At 45.3% G+C, this 26,924-nt stretch overlaps 1 protein-coding gene across 1 annotated transcript in view; it reads right to left on the bottom strand.

Moving 5' to 3' along the window:
* Positions 1–24,203, bottom strand: part of OSBPL11 (oxysterol binding protein like 11) — a 52,642-nt gene extending 28,439 nt beyond the window's left edge. The window contains exons 1-2 of the mRNA XM_054176701.1: positions 23,831–24,203; positions 1,012–1,080 (exon numbers count right to left, since the gene is read on the bottom strand). Of these exons, the coding sequence (XP_054032676.1) occupies positions 1,012–1,080; positions 23,831–23,997 (236 nt within the window). The 5' untranslated portion in view covers positions 23,998–24,203. The remainder of the gene's footprint in view (positions 1–1,011; positions 1,081–23,830) is intronic.
* Between the last annotated feature and the right edge of the window lie 2,721 nt (positions 24,204–26,924).

Genomic DNA, 26,924 nt, shown 5'->3' on the forward strand with positions numbered 1-26,924 from the left:
AGCTGTGTGGTGCAGCAGACACGCTGGAGGGAAGGGATGCCATCCAGAGGGACCTTGACAGGCTGGAGAGGCGGGCACAAGCCAACCTCATGAGGTTCAACAAGACCAAGTGCGGGGTCCTATATCTGGGTCAAGGCAATCCCAGGCACAAATCCAGGCTGGGCAGTGAGTGGCTGGGAAGCAGCCCTGAGGAGAGAGACTTGGGGGTGCTGGTGGAGGAGAAGCTCAACAGGAGCTCTCACTGTGCACTTGCAGCCCGGAAAGCCAACCAGATCCTGGGCTGCAGCAAGAGAAGTGTGGCCAGCAGGGTAAGGGAGGGGATTCTCCCCCTCTGCTCAGCTCTGCTGAGATCCCACCTGGAGTACTGCCCCCAGTTCTGGAGCCCCTATTACAAGAGGGATATGGACATGCTGGAGTGTGTCCTGAGAAGGGCCATGAGGATGATCAGAGGGCTGGAGCACCTCTCCTATGAGGACAGACTGAAGGAGTTGGGGCTGTTCAGTCTGGAGAAGAGAAGGCTCAGAGGTGACCTAATTGTGGCCTTCCAGTATCTGAAGGGGGCCTACAAGAAGGCTGGGGAGGGACTTCTCAGGATATCAGGTAGTGATAGGACTAGGGGCAATGGAATGAGGCTGGAGGTGGGGAGATTCAGGCTGGAGGTGAGGAGGAAGTTCTTCACCATGAGAGTGGTGAAGCCCTGGAATGGGTTGTCCAGGGAGGTGGTTGAGGCCCCATCCCTGGAGGTGTTTAAGCCCAGGCTGGATGAGGCCCTGGCCAGGCTGATCTAGTGTGGGGTGTCCCTGCCCATGGCAGGGGGATTGGAACTAGATGATCCTTGTGGTCCTTTCCAACCCTGCCTGATTCTATGATTCTATGAAGATTCCTTCATAAAGTTTGCCTAACATTAAAAAAGGGAAATCTAAGTATTATTATTTTTTAAAAAAATAAATCTGAAATGTTGAGTGAGATGCTGCAAAGACCAATATTGCTAAAAAGCACCATAAGACTTACCTATATTGCCAGCCAGTGACAAGATTGGTATATTTCATTAGGTAGCCAGAAATATTTTCCATGTGATCACTATTTAAAAGAGAGAGAGAGAGAAAAGCAATCAGACAACACCAAACAAATTTCACACTTTCCCAGCTTTTGACCATCATTGTATGTTGTCAGCACCATTTTAGGGAAGCTACCAACACTTAACAGATTTTTCAGCCTTGTTTCTCTAATAATTTTGTAAGACAGTTTAACCAGACTTACTCAACTCAAAGTAGTGTCAAGGCATAATTAGTTTCACCAAGTTTTATTCAGCAGCCACTTCTGAACACATGTGTATTAGATTCAAACAATTAAAGATTTAGTAGCTATACTTCTTTGGTTTTCTGCTCCCTCTTTCAAGCAAGCTTTGTATTTTTTGGACTCTCAGATAATTAATTTCCACTAGTTTATTATTAACAGAATCTTGATCATGATCGCTGACCAAAACCAGTCCCTAGGTGCTCCTACACCAGTCTGGTTTTATCTATCCTTAATGCCCAGAACTCTTCTCAACCACACCAACAGTCATGCTCTTAAAAAGATGTTCTACAGAGCACAACATGTGGGTGCAGGTCACGTCAAGATATTCTGAAGTGTACAACAAGAACCAAAATATCATCTTCTCTGGCCTGGCAGGAAAATCAGGTCATTTCTCTTTCAAAGCCTGAACTTGCATCATCCACCAAAAATGACAACTCATCATGGGCATTCAGAACAGAGGCTTAAAATCACTACAGGTAAAATACATGACTACTTCTGAAGATCAATTTTCCCAAATAAGACTTATAGGTATTATAGCTGTGAACTAATCATCTTAAAACCACACAGTTTAAAAACCTACTTTATACTGTACCTTCCCATAACGCTAGAAATGCCATCTCAATGCCCTTGCCTCTTACACTACAGCATGAGGCTGAGGGAGCTGGGATTGTTTAGCCTGGAGAAGAGGAAGCTCAGGGGTGACCTCATTGCCCTCTACAACTACCTGAAAGGTGGTTGTAGCCAGGAAGGGCTTGGTCTCTTTTCCCAGGCAACCAGCACCAGAACAAGGGGACACAGTCTCAAGCTGCGCCAGGGGAGGTTTAGACTCGAAGTGAGGAGAAAGTTCTTCACTGAGCGAGTCGTTCGTCATTGGAATGGGATGCCCAGGGAGGTGGTGGAGTCACCATCCCTGGAGGTGTTCAAGAGGAGATTGGACGTGGCACTTGGTGCCATGGTCTAGTCCTGAGGTCTGTTGGGACAGGTTGGACTTGATGATCCTTGGGGTCTCTTCCAACCTTAGTCATACTGTGATACTGTGATGAGAAGGAAGTCCTTATATTTCAATGAAGAATTTAAACAACCAAATATCAGGCACTAACTACTTGCTTCTCAAAGGAAACTTCTAATTAAGATATCTTATTTAGAATAGAATAGACCAGGTTGCAAGAGACCTTCAAGATCATCGTGTCCAACCTATCATCCAACACCATCTAATCAATTAAACCATGGCACTAAGCACCCCATCAAGTCTCTTCCTAAACACCTCCAAATGATGATGACTCCACCACCTCCCTGGGCAGCCCATTCCAACAGCCAATCACTCTCTCTATGAAGAATTTCTTCCTAACATCCAGTCTAAACCTCCCCTGGCACAGCTTGAGACTGTCCTCTTGTTCTGGTGCTGGCTGCCTGGGAGAAGAGACAGCCCCCACCTGGCTACAACCTCCCTTCAGGTAGTTGTAGAGAGCAAGAAGGTCTCTCCTGAGGTTCCTCTTCTCTGGGCTAAGCAACCCCAGCTCCCTCAGCCTCTCCTCACAGGGTTTGTGTTCCAAGCTTTGTTGCCCTTCTCTGGACATATTCCAGCAACTCAACATCTCTCCTAAACTGAGGGGCCCAGAACTGGACACAGTACTCAAGGTGTGGCCTAACCAGTGCAGTGTACAGATTTTAACTTAAAAATTTTGTATCTTATAGTATGTTGAAGATTAAGTTAAAATTATCCTGGGCCCATTGGAACAGCAGCCTGTTTTGGTTGTTAAGAGGTCTAAGTGTAGTCCCATAACAGCAAAAGTGAAAAGGTGTGGAAAGATAGGACTACCAGAGTCAAGGGATCGCCCCCATTAGTGGGTTTTGGTTGCAAATGTAGTTGGACTAATTATTGGGATAAATTCCAAGTACCAGCTGAAGTTGCTGGTCAGTTTAATTAGATTCATTAGAAATCTGACAATTTGATAAATATAACATGCCACACTGAGTTCCACCCTAAAGATAACCTCAGAGTAAATCACTGCCATCCGAATCAATGCCGTACAGCTACCATTCAGTACCACTATTCCAAGAAGACATGCAAGACTGTATATTTTCGAAGAAAAAAGTTGCTGATTGTTAGTGTTACATTTAAAGACACACACACACACACACACACAAAATGTGTTCTAGCTATTAGGGGAGCAATCAATATTTCAGTAATATCCTGCAATGGAAAGCAGCCAGTAGGACTATCTAGGAATTTAATTTCTGATAGCTTGTTAAGTGGCACTACAGATGAAAATAAAAGCAAGGAGAGCAGAAGGTATTCAGGCTATCACAGATTTTAAGGACATAAAATTGCTGAAGGAGACATAACCAAACTCATCCTCTGCAGACGCCTCTTATTTGTTATTCTTGGCATACAAGGGAAGTACTGCTTGGACTTGCTTGCCATCTTAATTTAGCTGAAAATTATGAGATTGCATAGTCATAAAAATGTATGAGTTTGGGCTTTAATTGTCTGAAAATTGTCCCCAGCCACAGCTAATTATTTTTCAGTTTAGTGAATGCCAGCCTCACCTCTGCCTTTCAGTTATATACTGTTCAGAGCCCTGCACACTCAGGCTAGAGCTGCTGCACTCTCCCATTAACTGATGTGCCTAAATCACAGGTATGTTTAACAGAGTCCAAGTCAGAAAAGCCACTCCAGACTGCGATGAATACAGCACAACTACGTGTGTGGCCTATGAAGTTCATTCCTCTGACAAGGGTAAATTGAAGTCTTTGATTAAAATAATTTGGTAACTTTTTTCTGACTGCTACTGATGAGACAGCTGATTCTGTCAGTCATCAGAGAGAAAAAGTCCCCGTAAAAGGGACTGCAGCCTTTCTGGTGATGCACTTCTACATCAGATGAGCACTTGACTACATTTTGCCTTCATCCACAAGCTCCTCTCCATTTGACTTTTCACTTTGACTAGGTCCAAACTTCTCCAAATCCTCCTCTTCAGTAACTCCTACCTCTAACCTGAGCAGTGCCAAAAGCTGATGGTTTAGCTGAAAAACTTTGCAAACGGTTACCCAGAAAAGGACGTGACCAAGGACAAGCAAACCAGGCACTGCCAGCATAGCAGACACTGCCAGTTTGGAAGGAGCATGTTGCAGCAACTTGTCCTCAATGCTCAATACACTGACCAGCTGCATTTCAAAACTCTTAACTTCTCATGCAGAGGGTCACCCAACCCCACATTTCACACAGAAGTGCTGTGTAACTCAGTGTACAAGGTAAAGCCTAGAAGTACACTCAGCAAATATCTCCCGTTCACCAACAAAAAGATCTCATCAACCTGCACAAGATCATAGGAACATACTAAGCACCAATGGCCAAACCTCTGTAGAGAAAAGCCCAGCAACCAGCCATGGTGGCTGTGTGCAGATCCCAAGACATAGCTGTCAGCTGCAAGGTGGGAATTCCTGACAGGACTGATCTCTGCAGCAAGGGAGGAATATTAACAGGCTAACTGCCAAGGATGAGAAACTGAGCTGTGGCTTGCTTTCCAGGAGACTGGAGAATGCTAGACAAGCCAAAGTCCAGAGAGACAGAGCATGAACAGAGGGGTCCCTCCTAAATGAGCCACCTCTTGGGAAATACTGATTAAAATGTTTCCTTCATAATTATGTTCATGCACCTGCAAAAGAACTGCATAACCCCCCACCCCCCCACCCCCCAAAATATATTAATTTTCACCCTGCCAAAGACTGGATAAACTTTTAGCATCTGTGCATGTAAGAGATTAGCCTGTGGGGAAGGTATGAAAAAGGGCCTAGAGGCAAGCAAAGAAGCAAATAAAAGATCTTACAGGCACTAACAATACTATCCCAGTACAAATTTCCCCACCACATGGATCAGGGAATTTTCAACATTTGAACTAAGGCTTATTTTTAAATAAGTAACAATTTTATACACCACAAAAGAGGTTTAAATCCAGACTGCAAGTTGCAATTCACAAGAAGATAGATAGATGTTGTAACTGTACACAAAAGCACTAGAGTTAACCTCCTAATCTTCTGGGTAAGCACTAGTACTTTCCCATGAATACAGAAACACATTCTCAGCATTAGTTATGAGAAACGAGGCCATGGAATTACAAATAGAGCATTTCTTCAATGATTTTAAGATTAGGACCTCCAGAGCAAGAGCTAAACTAAAATATTTGTTGTTGCTAAAGAAGATTGTAAGGCAGTTAACATTGTAAAAAATAAAAATAAATAAAATTCACAACAGCTCAGCAATGTTTCACTAGTATGGAACTAACAGCAAAGCTCTTCAGAGCACTGGAGGAAGATTAAGATGGTCCTTTGGCAAGAGGTTGAGGTTCAGACTGGATGTTAGGAAGGAATTCTTCACAGAGAGAGTGATAGCCCATTGGAATGGGCTGCCCAGGGAGGTGGTGGAGTCATCATCACCGGAGGTGTTTAGGAGGAGACTGGATGGGGTGCTTGGTGCCATGGTTTAGTTGATTAGGTGGTGTTGGATGATGGGTTGGACGCGATGATCTTGAAGGTCTCTTCCAACCTGGTTTATTCTATTCTATTCTATTCCATTCTATTCAGGCACCCACGAGCTCTGCTCACAGATAGTAAGAGTAAATTTTCCTTAGAGCAAGGGCATTGTTTGCAATGACACCTGTGGGATTTCAGAAGCCTCCACAATTCTCCACACTGGGGCTTTTAACTTCTAGAAAACATATCACAAATTAACTTGACACAAAACACTGAACACCTTACCTAAACAAGCCAGTGAAGCCTGGCTGCATTAAATCCTTCTCAGGTATAAGACTAGCTGTGCATTCATGCTGGTGCCTACGTGCACGTACATGTACCTGTGGGTATGTGTGTCTTTCCACAGTCCACATGCTGCTGATGCTATTCAAAATGCAACTGTGGCAGTCTCAGCTTGTCAAACAGCAACAGCTCAGCAACAATGACTCAACAACCCCCAAAGTCTGTAGTTCTGTAGAAATTCATGTATCCTTCTGTCAAATTATAACTAAAAAAAAATAAAGTGTTGTAAAAAAAACCAAAAACTGTCACAGCTTTAAAGATGTGGGGGGGGAGGGAAAGTTGTTTTAACTTTTGCTGAGCTACATTAAATAAGGACACCATGCAACCCACAACCCAGGGGAAAGTTATGCAAGAACTGGTGGTACAACATGTAACTCCAGCCCAGCATATGCACCACCCCTCAAAATTTGGAGGGTTTCCCTAAAGCCTGAACACCACTTAACTTGGCTGTCCCTTCATCACACTGTTTTAGTTCATAAATATTGTGACATGGACTGAAAGTCTATGGAGACTGAAGTCTATGGAAAATTACAAACCGTTTCATAGTCTTTCCAGAAGAAATATCCCTCCCAAACTGCAAAGATGCTTACCACAAGCTAGATGTCTATATATCTAATCATAGAATCAATAAGGTTGGAAAATACCTCAGAGATCAAGCCCAACCTGCCACCCAACACCTCACAACTAACTAAACCATGGCTTCAAGTGCCACGTCAAATCCCTTCTTGAACACCTCCAGGGATGGTGACTCTACCACCTCCCTGGGCAGCCCATTCCAATGGCAAATAACTCTTTCTGTGAAGAACTTTCTCCTTACCTCGACCCTAAGCCACCCCTGGTGCAGCTTGAGACTGTGTCCTCTTGTTCTGGTGCCAGCTGCCTGAGAGAAGAGACCAACCCCCACCTGTCTACAACCTCCCTTCAGGTAGTTGGAGACAGTAATAAGGTCTCCCAAAGTCTAAGTGCTACTGAAATCCAATAGAAACAAAATATTCATAAAGGATTATTGTTAATTTATTTGCCCTTTTCTAGTTTTATTTGTCCTTTTCTCCTATGCCTTTTAAGCTGTAACAGCTGTCAGTGCCTTGCAGGGTGGTCTCCTGTCCTGGGGGAGGAATTAGATAGTGAGAGTTGGGACAAATTTCCCCTTGTATCCTGTTTATGTACAACACCCGAGTCTTGAACACAGATGTTGAAGAACAACAGCCCCAGAATGATGTCTCTCAGGGGCTTCAGCAAGACATTCAGGCTCACACTTGCCACTTTGAGGCAAACATTTTCTCCAAGAAGAAACAGACATAAAAAGTCTCCCCACTTTTTCCATACCCTTCACAAGGCACCTTTCCCCAAAAGCCCTACACAAAAAAAGCCATTGCTAGCAGTGGCACAAAAATTATACCCATCAGGAAAGCAACTGCAAAAAGCTTCCAAATCTGTGTTTCTGATGATTTTAACTTTGCTGGATCCCAGACAGCACCATGTGGGATACTTTGAGCAGCCAGGTCTCTCAAGACACAACAGCTGCTAGAAGAGCACACGCAGTGGCCAAAGCCTTCCCCACAGACTTGAGTAAGGCCTGGTTTAAAGTGGTAGCTAAGAGTGTGTAGAAAACCAGGAGCCTGGAGTCCATGCAGATGTCAGTGAGGGCTCCTGAAGCAGGATCCAGCCTCCAGAGCTGCCTTCAGGCCCTGACCAAGGGAAGAGGCTCCTTTCTACAGAGCTCAAAGCAAGATGCAAAAGCCTGGTGGAAGACCGTGTTCAGGTTAAAAGCTAAAGTTCATAAAGAAAAGGAAAGAGATGTTTGGAACATAACACTGTAAACCAGAGAGTAGTTTTGACTATGTAGTCTGAAAAAAGCAAAACCCATTTTCACTGAACTTGTTAATCTCTATCAGCCCACAGGCTCACTGTTGGCAATAGCGTGCTTTTTCCTCTGACCACTTCAAAGAGCTTCTCTACAACACACTGATTCCCCTTTTAGTTACATGGAGAGAAAAGGCTGAGGAGAAGAGAAAGGAAAAAACCCTGTCAGCAACAGAAAATTTAGGCATATCCTCTTCAACTGCAAGGATCACTGGCTCCCAAGGAACCACCACCATATTAAGCACACTCCAGTCTCATAGCTCAGTGATGCAAGAGACCGGCCTTCCTGGTACACCCAACAAGGGAAGGTAGAAGCCTCTGTGCTGCTTACAGAGTATCTACAGCAATAAATTAGCTCTGCTTTTCCAAGCAGCTTTTGGAAGAAAGAAAAACCCTAACCTTGCTGTGCAATTCACTAGCAGTGCACCACAGTAAACTGTAAAGTGGCAGCAAAAATCCTGCTCTTCAGCTTATGTGTTTGACAATTCAGTTTTAAGTTCAGAAACCAGTAAGTGCAAGGGAGGGGAAAAAAGGCCAACAATACAAGAACTCCACCACCTGTAGACCCTGGGGATGATTCAGAATACCTACCACTTGACCACAAGCATGCTAGCAACTTGCACATCCTCATCAGATATAAACTCTTTCTTAATACATACTCCTGTAAACCCTTGAGAGTGCAGACATGCACTGGAAGGAGCACAGGCTCGCCACGAAGGAAGGGTGCGGCAGAGCTGGAATGAGCTGTCAGCTGTCCAGGAGCATAATGCAGCCCAGGCTTCCCATCTGGGGGTGAGGGGCTCTCCCACCTCCCTGCCTCCCCAGCCCCCCTGCTGTCAACACAGCAGTTGTGTTCACACCTACACTTTCTATCCATACCAGTTCTCAAGGGGAATGATAAAGCTTACAGGTTGCTGGGTTTGGGGTTTATTTTAATATAACAACCTAACTCAACTTGCAATCAATTCTGCCCTCTTGGACACAAATGAAACTGTCTTGTAATATTTTTTGCAGGGTAGTAACAGACAAGAGGAAAGAGAGAACATTTAATTGATAAGTAGCAAAGCACTGCTCTCACTGGACCTCTGAAAAGCTGATTATTTGAGTACTTCGTCATTTAGAGAACTCTTTAGGCTCTCAAAACGCACTTGCCAGGGAAAAATCTGCAGCAAGTTTCAACTAAGCAATTTCTTTTGCACGTACACAAACACCTCAAGTCAGCAGGAACTCATGTACAATGTATTTGTGGATTTGCATCAGTGTAACACAGCTGAAGCTGGGCCACAGAGTCAGTAGCCAACCCGGAGACTGTTCTGCAGCAACTACTGCTCAAGCTGCTGCTGGAAAAATAACTGTAGAATTCGACAACATTCTAGAGCTAGAGCATACAAAAACCAGGCACCTCAAAAGCTCTGAACTCTCCACCTGACATATCTGGGGGAAGATTGTTGCCTGAAGCTTTGCTAACCATTTGTATTACCAGTTTACACAAGCACACCATAATGCACAGTTTCATATGTTGTTACCAAAACCCAAAGCTTTCCAGGCTCAAGCAGTCAAACTAAAGATATTCTGCTCACCCAACAGTACTGGCATGACATAAGCATGGCAAACACAGTGATGGACAAACATCTTCTCCATTTTGGGCTGTTACCTACATCACCTCAGAAAGCAGAGGACCCTGGTAAGCACTATTCACAGAAACTGGTGGAGCAAATCCCTGCATCACTTAGTTACTCTAAGTCCAATATGGTTTAGTTTACTACACATGCCAATGCAATGCCTTCTGGTGTGCTTCTGGTCCAGTAGCTCTTAGTCCACCAGAAACACAAAGGTATGTTTTAAGGTGTATTAGTGACTGCAGCTTTAATAAGATTATATTGACAATTACCCATTGCCAGTCTGGCTATTAAATGGAAGACAAATACACTGATCACCTACTTTGGATAAGCCTTTTTCATTATTTTTGAACCACTTTAGGGACATTTCAGTTTAAATGCAAAGGACACCAATTACTACCACCTTCCAAGGAAGAAAAAAAATCCCAACATTTAATAGACTATGCTGTTCAGAAAGACCATTAGCCTGCAACACAAACACAGGCCGAAAAAATGTGTGGATGGCCAGAATCATGAAGCAACAGCCAACTGCTTGCCTAACTAGCAAGCAGTTAAAAGTGGTATGCTTCAGGGGGCATTTGCCTTTGAGCTGGCTGATGGACCAACATGTGCAACCTCTCAGGTGAGGCCAAACCTAGGAGAGCAATCGGAATGCAGTAGGGTGGGTTGCCCTTCCAGGGGATCCAACGTTGCATCTAGAGGAACAAGCTGAGTAAGACCACCTGCACTTCCAACAAAAGCAATGCAAAGGCTTGCACCCAGGATGGACTAAATAATGGATCAGTGCAAGCGAAGTGTGTCATGCCAGGCAAGAAAAGGCTGAGGGAGCTGGGTCTGTTTAGCCTCCTTCAGAAGCAGGGAAGGTTTAATGGCAATCTTGACACTCTCCTACACATGGGAAAGCTGTAGATAGAGCTCTTTCAGGGATGCACAGCAGAAGGACAAGTAGCAAAAAAAAATTGCTTCTTTGATGTAAGGAAAAATTCTCCACAATGAGGGAAAGGGAAAGTAAGCCCTGGGTGAGAAGACCACAAAGGCTGCGGTATCTCCACCCTTGAGAACACCCAAAATTCAAACAGTGACCCTGAGTGACCTCGTTGAACTATGAAGCTGGCCCTGTTTTGAGCAGGAGGCTGGACTGGAGATTTCCCAGACCTGCTTCCTAACTCAAAATTTTCCATACTTCTTGCAGATAGAGAAACAAAAATATTCCCACATCAAAACTGAGGTGCAAGGTGTTCAGAAGGTTTAAACTCCAATTAAGAAAGCACATGGTAACCACCTATGGTTATGGGCAATATTGAAAAAGAGCAGAACTACTTTCTTCTTCAGTGCTTTAAGTGCATGATGATTCCCAGACAAGGAATTAGTCAAAACTGCTCCTTTTTTCATTGTGCAATGAGCATCAGTATTTGCTTCTTTTGTGCTTGTCATCAGCATCTATGGAATTGTGTATCATAGTATCACAGTATAACTGAGGTTGGAAGAGACCCCAAGGATCATCGAGTCCAACCTGTCTCCACAGACCTCATGACTAGACCATGGCACCAAGTTCCACGTCCAATCTCCTCCTGAACACCTCCAGGGATGGTGACTCCACCACCTCCCTGGGCAGCCCATTCCAATGACGAACGACTCGCTCAGTGAAGAACTTTCTCCTCACTTCGAGTCTAAACCTCCCCTGGCGCAGCTTGAGACTGTGTCCCCTTGTACTGGTGCTGGTTGCCTGGGAAAAGAGACCAAGCCCTTCCTGGCTACAACCACCTTTCAGGTAGTTGTAGAGAGCAATGAGGTCACCCCTGATCCATCTCTTCTCCAGGCTAAACAATCCCAGCTCCCTCAGCCTCTCCTCACAGGGCTTGTGCTTCAAGGCCTCTCACCAGCCTTGTTGCCCTTCTCTGGACACGTTCAAGTGTCTCGATGTCCTTCCTAAACTGAGGGGCCCAGAAATGGACACAGGACTCAAGGTGTGGCCTAACCAATGCAGAGTACAGGGGCAGAATGACCTCCCTGCTCCTGCTGGCCACACTATTCCTATACAGGCCAGGATGCCATTGGCCCTCTTGGCCACCTGGGCACACTGCTGGCTCATGTTTAGGTGGGTGTCAATCATCACCCCCAGGTCCCTCTCTGTTTGGGAGCTCTCCAGCCACTCTGACCCCAGCCTGTAGCTCTGCATGGGGTTGCCGTGGCCACAGTGCAGCACCCAGCACTTGGACTTGTTAAATGCCATCCCATTGGACTCTGCCCATCTGTCCAGTCAGTCAAGGGCCCTCTGCAGAGCCTTTCTACCCTCTAACTGACCAACATCTGTTCCTGACTTGGTGTCATCTGCAAACTTGCTGATGACTGACTCAACCCCCTAAACATGGATGGAACAATAAAAGGACAAGGACATTATCATCCCATTTCATCATTTCCAGCCTCTCTAGCTTTGAGATAGTTATGGCCCTATTTTGGTGGCTTTTTTTTAATTCATACACTCAAAATCACATCTTCTGCTGATTTCACCTGCAGCTGTGACCCTGTGGAAGTTTTGCAAAATCAGAGCCAACTGTTCCAAACTAGGCCTCCAAGGAAAAGAGGAACACACAGTTAGTGATTACAAGGGAAAAACAGTTTAAGCAGTATGACGATTACCACACAGGAAGTCAGAGCCAGAGACAGAAACCAGGTCCTTAATATAGCATCCTGCAGTGGTGCACAGCAGTTCTCTTGCTTTCTGTTACAGCTCCATTGGAACAAATTAAACCAACTTTTCAGGACGCTGAGCTGTCAGATCTGTCAGTGCCTAAACATTAATTAAGATTTTAAAGTTTTCCAGCTTCATCAAAACTCAGGAAGGAAAAAAATTAGATATAGCAAAATGCCTTCCCCTTGACACTGACATTCCTGCTTCAAAAGAGGTAGGCTTAGGGAAGCCCTTATTACCACATACCAGTAGGGTGGCTACCAGGAGGATGGAGACTACGTTTTTACAAGGAGTCACATGGAAAAGGCAGGGGGTAATGGATACAAGTTACTCCTGAAAAGATTCCAATTGGACTTGAGAAGAAAATTTGTCTCCAAACCAGTTTGACATTAGAATAACCTCCCAAGAGAAGTAGTGGATTTCCCTACATCGGTCAGTTTTAAGACTCAGCTTGACAGGCTGCTTGGCCATCTCATTGAATCTACATTCTCACCTAGATAGGTTGGACCAGATGATCCCAGGGTCCCTCCCAACCTGACATTCTATGATTCTATTGTTGTGTACACACAAAGCAACAGTACTTCTCCTATCTCACTTCAGCCAGCCCTGTCGTCCCCACTATCTCAGTGTCAGAAACACAGTCCAGAAAATATGAAATTACACAAGTTGTGCAAGCACCCTAAAAAAAAAAGCTGTCTGGCAGCATTACCAGCAGGCAGTGATTCCCCACAGGAAGAATTCATCAGCACTGGCAGGTGATCAGAGTGCATGTCAAGGCAAGCAAGGGACCATGTACACATGCTTTCATTGCCATGGTACGGTGAATACAGCACAAAAACCCACCTAGGGTAACTCAACAGCAGCAGCTGGCACATCTGCTTCTGCATTAAGCAGTGTTATTAGGTCAGCCACAAGCAGTTTGTTTTCCATCCTCTCTCTGGGGAGAGGTGGTGTATGCAAGAGCAGGATGTTGATGTTGTAGGCACTTTTAATTAAGCTGCTGCTACATAACTCCATTATAAAAGGTGAAGTTTAAAAGTACCCTCTGCACTTATTGAAGGAAAGACATTTGTAACAGCCATTAACTCCAGCATAAATCTTTTCCATGGAAAGCACAAACTATTTGATATTTAGAAGCTACTCAAATGTTTCTGCTTCTTCAGTTTAGCTGAATTTTTGAGTATCCCAGTATTAACACAAGTACCCTGCAATGCCAGAACCAACTACAACATCACCCCTGCCCCAGCAAGTTTTACAGCCTGCTTGTTCATCACAGGGATGCTCTGAGAAGCAAGAGAGGGACAGTGGTCTTGACAGCTGCTAGCTGAGGAGCCACAGGGCTCCTGCTGCCCTGGTTCAGCAACTGTGTTCAGGTTTCATACTAGAACATCAGCTGTGATGAAGGTCCAAATACCCAAACCTGTTTCCTCAACTCTCTCTACTTACTACCCATCACACAGAGATTTACTTCTCTTAATTTAAAATGCACCTGACCTTCCATCTGCTCCAACCTCATTCTTCCAGCTTGTAAAATACATGTGTGAACATGAATGGCTCACCTAACTTTTGAGCAGTGCTTGGGGCTTCAGCAACTGGCAAAATCAGCTTAATATAAGATGACCTTAACATTTCAATAACACAGAATGGATCCTGAGGCAGATATAACCATCTGATAATTTTAAGCAGGGGCTTCTTGTCTATTCTAATGAGCAAATTATGTGAAGTGCAGCATTTCTAAATTAGCATTATGAATATGGTATATTCTTTAAGCACAAATGAGGTTAAAAAACAACTCAGGCACCAGGTTTTTCCAGCCATTTCCCTCCAGCATATCAAATAAATGTGACAGCCTTCCTAATCTCATTTTAACAACAAAAAGGAATCTAACACACAAGATCAAATATAAATTCTGAATTTCACAGCAGCTCTTCTTTTCAGCACCCAGATCATGACACCTCAAAAGGCCAAGAAGGAGTCAGAAAGTGAGCAGCCTAGAGGGTTGTGAAGGCCATGCAGTGGAGGGGTATCTCCACAGTTCACCAGAAAGAGAAGCAAGGAGGATCAGGGCCCACTTTGATAGAAGCTTGACATTGCAGCCACCACCCAACCCAAAAACTGCCAGCAGAACTATAACAGAAGAGGAAGTGGAAAGTCCATCCCCAGTGGCCAGGGCCTTGATGTCACAATATTGGCAGGTTCCAACGACTGGGAAGCCAAGGAAGTGGGGTGGGCTGTAATAGAGGGGAAAGTCAAAGCAGCAGCAGCCATTGTCAGCCCTCCCAGGAAACACCACAAAATTACTGCATCTCTCACCCTGTGGTTGTGCACAAGAAGGAGGGAGGGTTTCAGTTATTCATTACAGTTAACATACAAAAATTCCATGGAGTATCCAAGAAGAGCTTTGGTTTTAGAAGTGCAGAAAGAAAACCCAGGACAAGGGAGATAGGCAATAAAAAGTACCAGGAGTACCAGCATTAGAGAGAACTGTCCTGGGATGACACCAACATTTACATGAAGCTTTGGGAAGTTTTGTTTTTTCTTACACCTACCAAGTGACAGGGACTTTAACTTCAATTCTGGCCTGCTCTCAGGAGTCCAGAATCAATTGTGGCAGCTAACAGCAAGAATTCAATGTTTATATTAATATTATGATGACAAATGTTAAGTCCAGAGACAAGAATGGAGGACTAGCAAGGGAGAGGTTTGCAACATGAAGAGTCATTGAACCCTGCATTGCCATTGTCTCCTGTTTCCATCAATCAGGTTTAAGCTTTAAAGGCTGAACAGATGAAATTTATCCTCCTGAAATCAAAGTTTTAGTACATGACTAGAAATGCCTAGAAACTAGAAAGACTCTGCATGTTTCCTTGCAACTGACATCAATACCATCCTCAATAAAGACAATTCTTAGCAACATCCACTCAAGAAGACTGTATGAGTTTCCTGAAACAACTTCTTATTATCACTAGGTATTTTTTGCAAAATAACAACAACAACAATAATAATAAAACAACCAGGTTGGAAGAGACCTCCACAATCATCATGTCCAACCCCTCAACCAATCCAACTCACCTAAACAACTAAACCGTGCAACCAAGCACCCCATCAAGTCTCCTCCTGAACACCTCCAATGATGGTGACTCCACCACCTCCCTGGGCAGCCCATTCCAATGGGCAATCACTCTCTCTGTATAGAACTTCTTCCTAACATCCAGTCTAAACCTCCCCTGGCACAGCTTGAGACTGTCCTCTTGTTCTGGTGCTCGTTGCCTGGGAGAAGAGACCAACATCCGTTTGTCTACAACTTCCCTTCAGGTAGTTGTAGAGAGTAATAAGGTCACCCCTGAGTCTCCTCCTCTCCAGGCTAAGCAACCCCAGCTCCCTCAGTCTCTCCTCATAGGGCTTGTGTTCCAAGCCCCATACCAACTTTGTTGCCCTTCTCTGGACATGTTCCAGCAACTCAACATCCTTCCTAAACTGAGGGGCCCAGAACTGGACACAGTACTCAAGGTGCGGCCTAACCAGTGCAGTGTACAGGGGCAGAATGACCTCCCTGCTCCTGCTGGCCACACTGTTCTTGATGCAGGCCAGGATGCCATTGGCCCTCTTGGCTCCCTGGGCACACTGCAGGCTCATGTTCAGCCTACCATCGACCAGCACCCCCAGGTCCCTCTCCACCTGGCCGCTCTCCAGCCACTCTGACCCCAGCCTGTAGCACTGCAATAGCATGAACAGAAAAATCATGAACACTTCCACAGCCTAGCTCAGTCTCACATATTTTGCTTCCACATGCCTGAAGTGCAAAGGATTGCCAGTAATCCTCCCAGTTAACTGGGATGAAACTAGAAATAAGTATTTCCTTTCAAGCATATTTCCTATGGGATCACTTTATGAAGAACAGTTAATTAGCATCTTGAAGTGCAGAATTAAAATATACTTGTGTGTGTTTCAGCCACCAGCTCTTCTGTAACATCATATCCTGCTCTGTGCAAACACAGAAGACTGAATTGAGATCAGTAACTGCTTACTCTTTTTATATATATATAGATATATGAAGAGTGCTTGCACAGTGTCAACTGCAAAACAAAGCTCTTACAAGAAGGCTGGAGACCATTTCATTCACTTGCCCTGAAATCTGTTATCCTCTTTCATACGATAATAAAAATCTTACAACATTCCTCTTTTTGCCAAATCCCCTCCCTCTCTGCTGTTTGTTTGCATCCATTTACTTCATTTCAGTCTCCCTTACTCAGCCCAAATCCACACAGAGCAATTCTGCAAGACAGTCTGCCTTAAGTTGACTAACTAATGACAAGAGAAGCCACACGGCATGAGGAGACTCCTGCTTGTCATTGTCACTCCTAACAAAATAAAAATAATTTAAAAACTGAAGAAGTCATAGCAGCCTAACAAGTTGACTCCTTTCCCTAGAAGCTGCTGCCAATCCAAATGTTCTTCTCTACTAACTCACAACTGTGAATTAACCTACAGCACTTAAATAAACTTTCATGAACAGCTAACTGAAATGAACTTGCTTCCTTAAAAAGAGTGCAAGACATACAAGTTGTAGCATTTTATAACTACAGAGATGGCTAAATCCATAGCGAGCAGAGGCCAAAATCATTTCATAAATAAGGAACAAAGGCAGCTACCTGCAAAAATACAGAAGTGAAAAATAAATAGGTTTGGAAATGTAACTTGTAAGCTTAAAAATCACCAATCATTTGGCAAATTCATGAGCATTTCACATGTATTTCCACCAGGAAGGGAAAGAATGCTGGGAAACCTTTTAATAGCAGCTGAATTGATTTATGAATTTGAGAGCAGAACCACTAAGAAAACCATAAGAGGATGGCACATTAGCATGTCTCCAGCTGGGAAAGACGATCTTGTTTCTCTACTCAAAGACAGTGCTTTGAACTTTTAATTTTGTAGCTACAGGAGAACCAGTTATTGCATGTAATTCCTCTCCACATCACCTGAAAGGCCCTGAAGCCAGGATGAAATTATCTGTTTTACTTCTCTGGAACATATTCTGACCAGCTCTTAATTTAGCTCATTATCACAGTTTCTGCTCCTGAAATTTTTTAAGTTATTTGAATGACTACGATTCACATACCACAGAAGTATCTACAAAACCTGTCTCCTTTCCCTCACTGCTCTGAAAGTGCTCTATTAACCTAACCTCGAGCAAGGCAAAAACCCAATGAAGATGGTCAAGAATAAAAGCGAAATTGTTGAATGCAAATAATTCTTTATATGGGTAATGCTGCCCTTAATTTTTACTTTGATTACTGCTGAAAATAAGGAAGCTGTTTAGAAAATGTTATGATCTTAAAATGCCTTATTAAGTAATCTAGTACTCTGAAGTTATTCTGAAGTCTGACCTAACACACCTTGAGTACTGTGTCCAGTTCTGGGCCCCTCAGTTTACAAAAGATGGTGAGTTGCTGGAACATGCCTAGAGAAGGGCAACAAAGGGGTTTGGAGCACAAGCCCTATGAGGAGAGGCTGAGGGAGCTGGGGCTGCTTAGCCTGGAGAAGAGGAGGCTCAGGGGAGACCTTATTGCTGTCTATAACTGCTTGAAGGGAGGTTGTAGCCAGGTGGGGGTTGGTCTCTTCTCCTGGGTGGCCAGCACCAGAACAAGAGGACACAATCTCAAACTGTGCCAGGGGAGGTTTAGGCTGGATGTCAGGAAGAAGTTCTTCACAGAAAGAGTGATTGGCCATTGGAATGGGCTGCCCAGGGGAGGTGGTGGAGTCACCATCACTGGAGGTGTTTAGGAAGAGACTGGATGGGGCGCTTGGTGCCATGGTTTAGTTGATTAGATAGTGTTGGGTGATAGGTTGGACTTGATGATCTCAAAGGTCTTTTCCAACCTGGTTAATTCTATTCTATTCTAATGGTAACTGTTCCTCTAAACAAAAATAAGGATAAGAGTTTCATGTGCAGCACAGCCTCTCAGGCTCTATCTACTTAATTGCAAGTTAACCTTCATGCTATTCCTGAACTCAGTCAGCAAAACACAGCCAAGAGTTGGTTGCTCTCAGAGACACTCAGACCCTGATCATATATTCATAAGCAAACAACATCGTTTCCTGTCAGATGTCTAGCAGAGCAGCTGCTCAAGAACTCTTAACTTCTATTAAGTTTAAAAAAAACCACCTATCTTCCTGCTGTCTGAAGAAAGTGGGCCCCTGCAGATTTCAAAGGTGGCACTGCTCTACTGGCTGCCTGCACTCACTATATAGAGGCCACAAGCAGAAAGTCTGCAAAGAAGTTGAGCACTATATCTGCATCATCATAAATGTCTGGCAGCCTGTGGTTGTCTCTTCTTCACCACTATGATAAGTGTTTGGTCTAACCAGATCACAGCTATTTAAAAATCTATTACTCTTAAACACAAATATAAGAGGGAAGGGGCTGAAACCAGTCCTCCCAGACAGGAGTGTGAGGGTGGTAAGCTGGAGTCAGGGGTGAAAGCAGCAGCCCAGCTGAAGTGCATGTACGCTAATGCACGCAGTATGAGTAACAAACAAGAGGAGGTGGAAGCCTTGTTACAGAAGGAAAGTTATGATGCAGTTGTCATCACAGAAATGTGGTGGGGTGACTCACATGACTGGAGCACTGTAATTGATGGCTACAGGCTCTTCAGGAGAGACAGGCAAGGGAGAAGGGGTGGAGGGGTGGCCCTGTACATCAGGGAGGCTCTAGATGCGATGGAACTAGAGATTAAGGATGATCAAGTTGAGTGCCTGTGGGTGAGAATTAGAGGGAAGACCAACAAGGCTGACATCCTGCTTGGAGTCTGCTATAGATCACCCAACCAGGATAAAGAGGTTGATGAATTATTCTATAGGCAGCTAGAGGCTGTCTCAAGATCACCAGACCTTGCTCTTATGAGCAATTATAACCTGCCAGATATCTGCTAAGAACTCAAGACAGCAGAGAGAAGGCAGTCTAGAAGGCTCTTAGGAGTGTATGGAGGATAGCTTCTTATCCCAGCTGCTGTGTGAGCCTACCAGGGGTAAGGCTTTGTTTGATCTTCTTTTTACCAATAGAGAAGGGCTGGTGGGAGATGTGGTGGTTGGAGGCTGTCTGGGGTCCAGTGACCATGAAATAATTGACTTTTCAATATGCAGTCAAGCTAACAGGGGCAGCAACAAAACCTCCACTCTGGACTTCTGGAGAGCAGACTTCAGGTTACTCAAGGAACTAACTCAGAAGGTACCTTGGGAAACAGCCCTTAAAAACAAAGGGGTCCAGGAGGGCTGGACCTACTTCAAGGAAGAACTCTTGAAGGCGCAGGAACAGGCTGTGCCAATCTGCTGGAAGATGAGCTGCTGGGGTAGATGGCCAGCCTGGATGGGCAATGAGCTTCTGAGTGAATTAAGGGAAAAAAAGAGGGTGCATCATCTTTGGAAGGAAGGAGAGGTTACCCATGAAATGTTTAAGGATGTTGCTAGGTCATGCAGGAAAAAAGTTAGAGAGGCAAAAGCTCATTTAGAGCTTAGACTGGCCACTGCTGTGAAGGACAACAAAAATGCTTTTATAAGTATATTAATGGCCAGAGGAGGGGCAAGGACAATCTCCACTCCTTAGTGGACATGGAGGGGAATACTGTAACTAAAGATGAGGAAAAGGCAGAGGTACTTAACACACTCTTTGCCTCAATTGTTAATAGCAAGATAGGTTGTCTTCTGGACAACTGGCCTCCTGACTGGCAGATGGAGTCAGGGAGCAATATACTTCCCCTGTGATCCAGGAGGAAGTAGTTAGAGACATCCTTAGCTGCTTGGATCCCCACAAGTCCATGGGACCAGATGGGATCCATCACAGGATGCTGAGGGAGCTGGTAGATGAGCTGGCCAAGCCACTCTCCATCATTTTTCAACAGTCCTGGCTCTCTGGAGAGGTCACAGATGACTGGAAGCTGGCCAACATGGTGCCCATCCACAAGAAGGGCTGGTTGGAGAAACCAGGGAATGACAGACCTGTCAGCCTGACCTCAGTGCCAGGCAAGATTATGGAACAGGTCATCTTGAGTGCAATCACACAGCACTTACAGGGTGGCCAAGAGATCAGGCCCAGCCAGCACGGATTTAGGAAGGGTAGGTCCCACCTCACCAACCTGATCTCCTTCTGTGATCAAGTGACCTGCCTGGTGGATGTGGGGAAGGCTGTGGATGTAGTCTACCTGGACATCAGCAAGGCCTTTGACAACGTTTCCCACAGCAAACTCCTGACCAAGCTGTCAGCCCATGGCTTGGACAGCAGCACTCTGCGCTGGGTTAGGAACTGGCTGGAGGCTGGTGTGGCCTAAGCAGTGCTGAGTACATGGGCAGAATGACCTTGCTGCTCCTGCTGGCCACACTATTTATGATGCAGGCCAGGATGCATTTGCCTTCTTGGACACCTGGGCACACTGCTGGCTCATGTTCAGCCTACTATCAACCAGCACCCCCAGGTCCCTTTCTGCCTGGCCACTCTCCAGCCACTCTGTGTTTTATTTGCAATAGGGAGATATAATAAGTAATTGTGCATACAAGGCAGGTCTATGCAAAGCTGGTGAGGGGTTTGCAGCACAAGCCCTATGAGGAGAGGCTGAGACAGCTGGGGTTGCTTAGCCTGGAGAAGAGGAGGCTCAGGGGAGACCTTATTGCTCTCTACAACTACCTGAAGGGAGGTTGTAGCCAGGTGGAGGTTGGTCTCTTCTCCTGGGTGGCCAGCACCCCAACAAGAGGACACAGTTTCAAGCGCACCAGGGGAGGTTTAGGCTGGATGTTAGGAAGAAGTTCTTCCCAGAAAGAGTGATTGGCCATTGGAATGAGCTGCCCAGGGAGGTGGTGGAGTCACCATCACTGGAAGTGTTTAAGAAGAGACTGGATGAGGCACTTGGTGCCATGGTTTAGTTGATTAGATAAGTGTTGGATGATAGGTTGGACTTGATGATCTCGAAGGTCTTTTCCAACCTGGTTAATTCTATCCTATTCTATAAAGTTATCTAACTTTATATGTTCTGCTTCATTTTTCGTTTTCTAGACATGGACTTTACACCAAGGATGTGTGACTTTCCACCTTTTCAAGAGATTGTTCAAGAGATTTCAGGTTCCAGCAGTGCTGGAGCTGCAATTTTTTCCCATAGTCATAGTTCCCCATTTTGAACACTAAAGTATCAAGTACCTGTTGTCACATTTGCCTGACTGTTAACAGCTGTTTTGACAAGTTGCTTCACCAAGTACAGAACTATGTTTTTGCAGCAGATTCAGTCTATGCTGAGCAAGTACACTGCAACCCTACTTCTGCAGGCTATGTGACCACACATTCCTCACACTGCACTCTAACAGCTAAAGATCAAACTTCCACCAGAAGCTCCCAGCAAAGCTGCTTCTAAATCCCAGATTTTAGACACTAGTTTATTAATAACTTTATTAACAAAAGACTAATGTGTTGTCTTTTGTCAAACACATTTTAGAAAAGAACTAATCCACCAAGTGAAAACTAAGCTACAGCATCCTGTCCAGAAGGCCTTCCTAAGAAGGCAGGGGGAGGGGGGGAAGGTGATATTTTATGGGTAATTAGCTATAGAGACAAATCTAAGAGTAAATAATTAATTCCCAGCTGATCAGAGATTAACAGCAAGGTATCTCAAGCGTTCACAATAACACAACTGGTATATTAAACTTGTTCCAATGATCTAGAAAGAAATACTAATAATAATTTGCACTAGAGAATCAGAGCAAATTAAACCAGATATCAATAGCACAAGGAATTGTGTGGACAGTTCCCACTTACAGCTGTCAAGCCACCAAGCTGGCTCAGACTCAGTTCAGCTTTTTTCCCTAAAAGTCACAGCACTGAAAGAAGAAACGAAACACCTGGCAGGATAAGTTTAAAAAAGGGGAATTTTACTACACAGCACTGACTTATGACCACCATCTCAAACATACTGTAGCAAAAAGCAGCTCAGGCAAATCAGTTATCCCTTCTACTGCCTCCGATTCCACATAAATATATACAGTATTTCCATTTTGATTGCATACACTAATTCCTGTGTTTCACATGTGAAACATGGACTTAATGTACTTGGTCACAGTAATAGCAATTTTCATTTGAAAATTCCAAGTTACACTTGAATCCAAAGGGTGTGCTTTGTTTTGGTTTTTTTTTAAAGCAAGCAAACAAAAAAAAAAACCAACAACCTTAGAAGCAACTGGGAACAGTAGATAAGATAACCAATAACTGAATCTGACAAGAAGCTTTCCCTGTTTAACAGCCTTAAGCATTGGCCCCTGAAATTACCATTTTCCTTTCTCACACTAGTCACCAGAAAAGTAAATTACTCATGACCCAGATTCTCAGCAATGACCAAGCCGTTCGCTCCCTATTAAAATCATCAGGCACTCGGTGCCTGCACAGCCTGGGCGCTCATTCGTCTAAGCCATCTGATGGCCCTCCATCCCTCCACAGAGCACACAGATGTACCACGCTCCACTTTTGCTGTCTCCTCATGCAGCAAACAGCCAGTCCATCTGGGCTGGCAGATGATGGCTTTGGAGAGTCTCCATTTGAAGGAGAAGTGTGCAAACTTCACATAACAGCAGTATTTCCAACAGCAACATGGCAGAACTCCGCTCAGAGATGAGAGACCTAAAAGCAGAGATTCAGAAATCCCTCAAGTGATGCCTTAGAGAGCCCACTACTATCAGCGTGAGAGTGGAAGCTTTTTCAACTAGAAAGCACATCAGAAGAAAGTATATCGAACCCCCCAAGCCCCTCAAACACACAGGCAGGTCATTCACGGTAAGCGTTTTACTTTGAATCACTTTTTAAACTAATGCTGCGTGCTCAGCTTCTCCTGCTTTCTCTGCTCGCTTCTGCAGTATTTGCTGTACCTGAGTAATCACCCCGATTTATGCTAAGCACAGCTGTTCTTAAAATAATCCAGGTAAGTCAAAAACTCCGCGCATACTCTTCAGTTTGGCTACCAGCAACAAAGCATCAATAAAAAAGACTGCCATTAAGTACCAAAGGCAGCTAAAATTTGCCAAAGTTTTTAGCTGCCTTTAGAAATCCGGAAAGGGACAGAGAGCCTTCAGCAACTTTAAACCGGTCTCCGCCTTTTGCGAGAGAAATGCAAGAACTGAAAGTGAGGAGCAAAGGCACAATCGCTGGCAGCACCTACAGTCCGGGCGCAGGGCTTTGTGCTAACACAGAGGCACACGAAAACCCGAGCCGACTGACAGCCCGCCCGTGTGCCGCTCGCCACGCCGAACGGGCACTGGAAGTGGGGACGCAGCGGGCGACCGAGCTCAGCCTGGCGCCGGAGATGTCCTTGTACCCCCGGGTGCCCCGCGACAGGGTAGAGCTGGGGCAACCGTGCCCACGACTCACGCTCAAGGCGGACAGGGCGTGGGCAGCTCCACGAAGGGCACACGGGCGTTTCCCGCGTCCCATGCCCGGCTCCGCAGCACCGGCAGCTCCCGGGCCCGCAGATCCTCATCTCACCCCGCCGCCCCCGGCCCGGTCCGCCGCGCCCACCTGTACTGCCAGCCCTTGGCGCCGCGGCCACCACCACTGCCACTCTTGCCGCCGCTCTGTCCCGCCGCCGCCGCCGATGCCGCCACAGGAGGCTGAGGCTGCTGCTGTTCCGGCTTGCCCTCGCCCTCTGGCCCCTTCATGGCCGCCGTGGGGTCCGCGCACTGCATGGCGCCGCGGCTCCCCGCCCCCTCAGGGGCGCCCCCGGCCCAGGGCGGGCCGCCTGACCGGGTGGGAGCTCGCTCGCCCCAGCGGCCCGCCGGCCCCGCTCACGCCGCGCGGGGGCCCGGCCACCCCCGCCCCATGCGTGCTGCGATAGCGGCGGCTGCCGGCACGCCGGCACCCCGCTCTGGCTGGGCTCAGCTCCACGCACGGCCGCGGCAGGCTGGAGAAACCCGCCCTCCCGCACCCTCACCCCGCGGCCCGGCTCGGCCGCCCCTTCCGGGTCAGCGCCGCCGCCATCTTTAGTGCGGGCAACACTGCCCGGGCTAGGCCGCTCTCCAGTGCTACCGCACTTCAAGAGACTGCAAAACTTTAAAATATTGTTTAACTCGTGGCGACAAGCATTCTTACCCCGGAAAAGAGAGGAATAAGAAAAATAAGGGATCCAAGCTGTGTTGTTACGAACAGGGGCTTGAAAGCCCTTGTCAGGGCTCTCTCCGAGCATTGTCACAAAGACCCACAGAGCAAGGCCCCATTCAGTAGTTTGTTCACCAAGCAAAGCTGTGGCATGCCCTGGCCACCAGAGAATTACGTTTGTTTCTCCTGTTTTGCTGCCAATTACTTCATATGGGCAACAGCCTTTATTATTGGTTTGGTTATGCACAACCTTCTAGGCCAGGCATGGCTTTCGGACAACCAAAACTTAATTGACTACAACTATGTTATTTCTTAAAATAAGGGCAAAGGATCCCTGTTCTGCCTTTAATGAAAATTGGCACCTGAAGAAGAGAGGGCAGAATCAGACACGGCCATGGCTAGCAAGGTTGTGGTTCTGCTCTGTATCTCATCCAAATTCCCTCTCTCCCTCTTTTCTTGTACACAAATAATATTGTAACCAGCCACTATATGAGAGATGCTAAAAATTCCCTTTGCAAGAATCCACATAGAAGGAAAAATGCAAAGGAGAATATACTTCAGACAGATTATGTACCTGGAGCATTCTCCCTGATAGCAGCTTCATACCCCATGAAAGCTGCCCTGGCTTTCCCATCTCCTACAAGCACATTTCCACATCTTTTCCTTTGGCCATTAAATGAGCATCACAACTTTAAAATACAGTATTTAACCTGGCTCTAAATTGGCACATACCCATCCTTCCTTGCCAAGCACACACAAAATCTCAGCTAAAAGACCGCAGGCAAGGTGCATGTACACCTATAATCTTTTTTTGCAGAGCCATAATATGTTACCACTGCACAGACCTAAAATCCCCCAGTTCTGCCTTTTTTGAAATGCACTTGTCACTACAGGGAAAGAGAATAGTTTTTCTTAGCTGTGGAATCACAAAAGAACAGATGAACGTAGTCACATTCAGTAACAGTATTGAAGAGAATCTGGGCCAGAACTGAACTCCTCTTGCCCTGCAAACATGGGAAATACAATTGCAGTGCATCATAATGCATGCCAACATTACTGAATTTTTCCTAGGAAATATTGAAGCAAAAGCAACTTGGGGAGAATCCTGCTTCTTTGTTTTATTTTCCTGATGCTTGAGGCCAACCAGTCCCCATAGCGACATAGCTTCACCCATGCTAGACCTTTTGTAAGCATCGCAGATGGCCAGCAGGATATTGCCCCACCTAAGAACTTCTGCAATAACCGAGGCAGACCAGAGTTCCTTAGAGCATGTTTCTGCAGCTCCTCTGCATCTGGTCCCTGAGCACAGGGCAGTAAACACAGATTTGCTTCCCCAAAGCATTTGCTATTTTCTCTTAAAAGGTGTTGCTCTCGCAGTACCGAAGACTGCCGTAAGGTGGCATTGACAAAATGCTCAACAGCAGAGAAGGGCTAGCAGCTTAACCACATTTGCTAAGGATTTACAGTTCAAGCTGCCTTTTATCTTAGTTGATAGTTGCTTCTAATTATAACTATGTTCAGGTTCACTGCTTTCAGTCTCCTTCCCCAGTTATTAGTCAGTGGCTCAAAATGGCCAAAATCCCACCCTGACCCTTGCAAGCACAGCTAAGGATGAGCGCTGAGGTCCCACAGCAGTGCCCTGCCTGCAGTCTGCCTGAGCCTTACCACTTGCTGTGATTTCTAGGTCCAGAGGAAAAACTCAGAAGACCTGCAGATCTGGAGGAAGAGAGTGTACATAGGACAACATGTATTTATTGACATTTGTCAAATTGAATCCTTGTAGGCCAAATTATGGCTACAAAGCTGGAGTGGATCACATTTTATTACAACTCGTGTTATAGCAAATTTGCCAGATTTGCTGTAATTTATAATTCAGTTTAGGAAATTGTCCAAGATCCGATCAAAACCTTGTACTGCTCTTGCTGATTTATTCTGAGGCCTGGCTATACGTGCTTAGCATCTCTTCAGATCAATATAAGTTCTTCAGAGCAGCAAGATCTATCCATGTTTAAAGAATAAAGCTTTAAAAGCCAGCACACTTGCATCACCCATGTGCTTTACAAAACAAACAAAACCCAAAACAACAACAACAAAACAATTGGGATTTTTTTTCCCCCTGACCTAATAAGTATCTTTGGATGAGACCAAGTTTAACCTGGTTTAAGGTTTAAAACGTGTGTGCTCCCCTGGTAGCCGGTCCACAGAACATAAGCAGTTACCGCTCCTCTCTGCTAAGGAAAGTACATCCTCTACAGGCAAGCGGAGGAATGACCTCAATCCTGGGAGAAGCAAGCGAGAACTGCAGTCTGTCTTTGTGATATTTCATAAGCACTGCCGAACTGGGAGAGCCGCTGGTTAATTAGAAAATGACCACTACAGTGACATTGCTAATAGCGTTTCACGTCTGCATTTGTTAATTGTGCAATGATTCTTCGGGTTAGATTCTCTCTCAAGTCAACTGATACTTGAGTTTATTAAAAGTCTGGGAAACACTTAATATTTTCTGGGCTCTTCTAGA

The sequence above is a fragment of the Dryobates pubescens genome, chromosome 2, assembly GCF_014839835.1.
Source record: "Dryobates pubescens isolate bDryPub1 chromosome 2, bDryPub1.pri, whole genome shotgun sequence".
NCBI lineage: Eukaryota > Metazoa > Chordata > Aves > Piciformes > Picidae > Dryobates > Dryobates pubescens.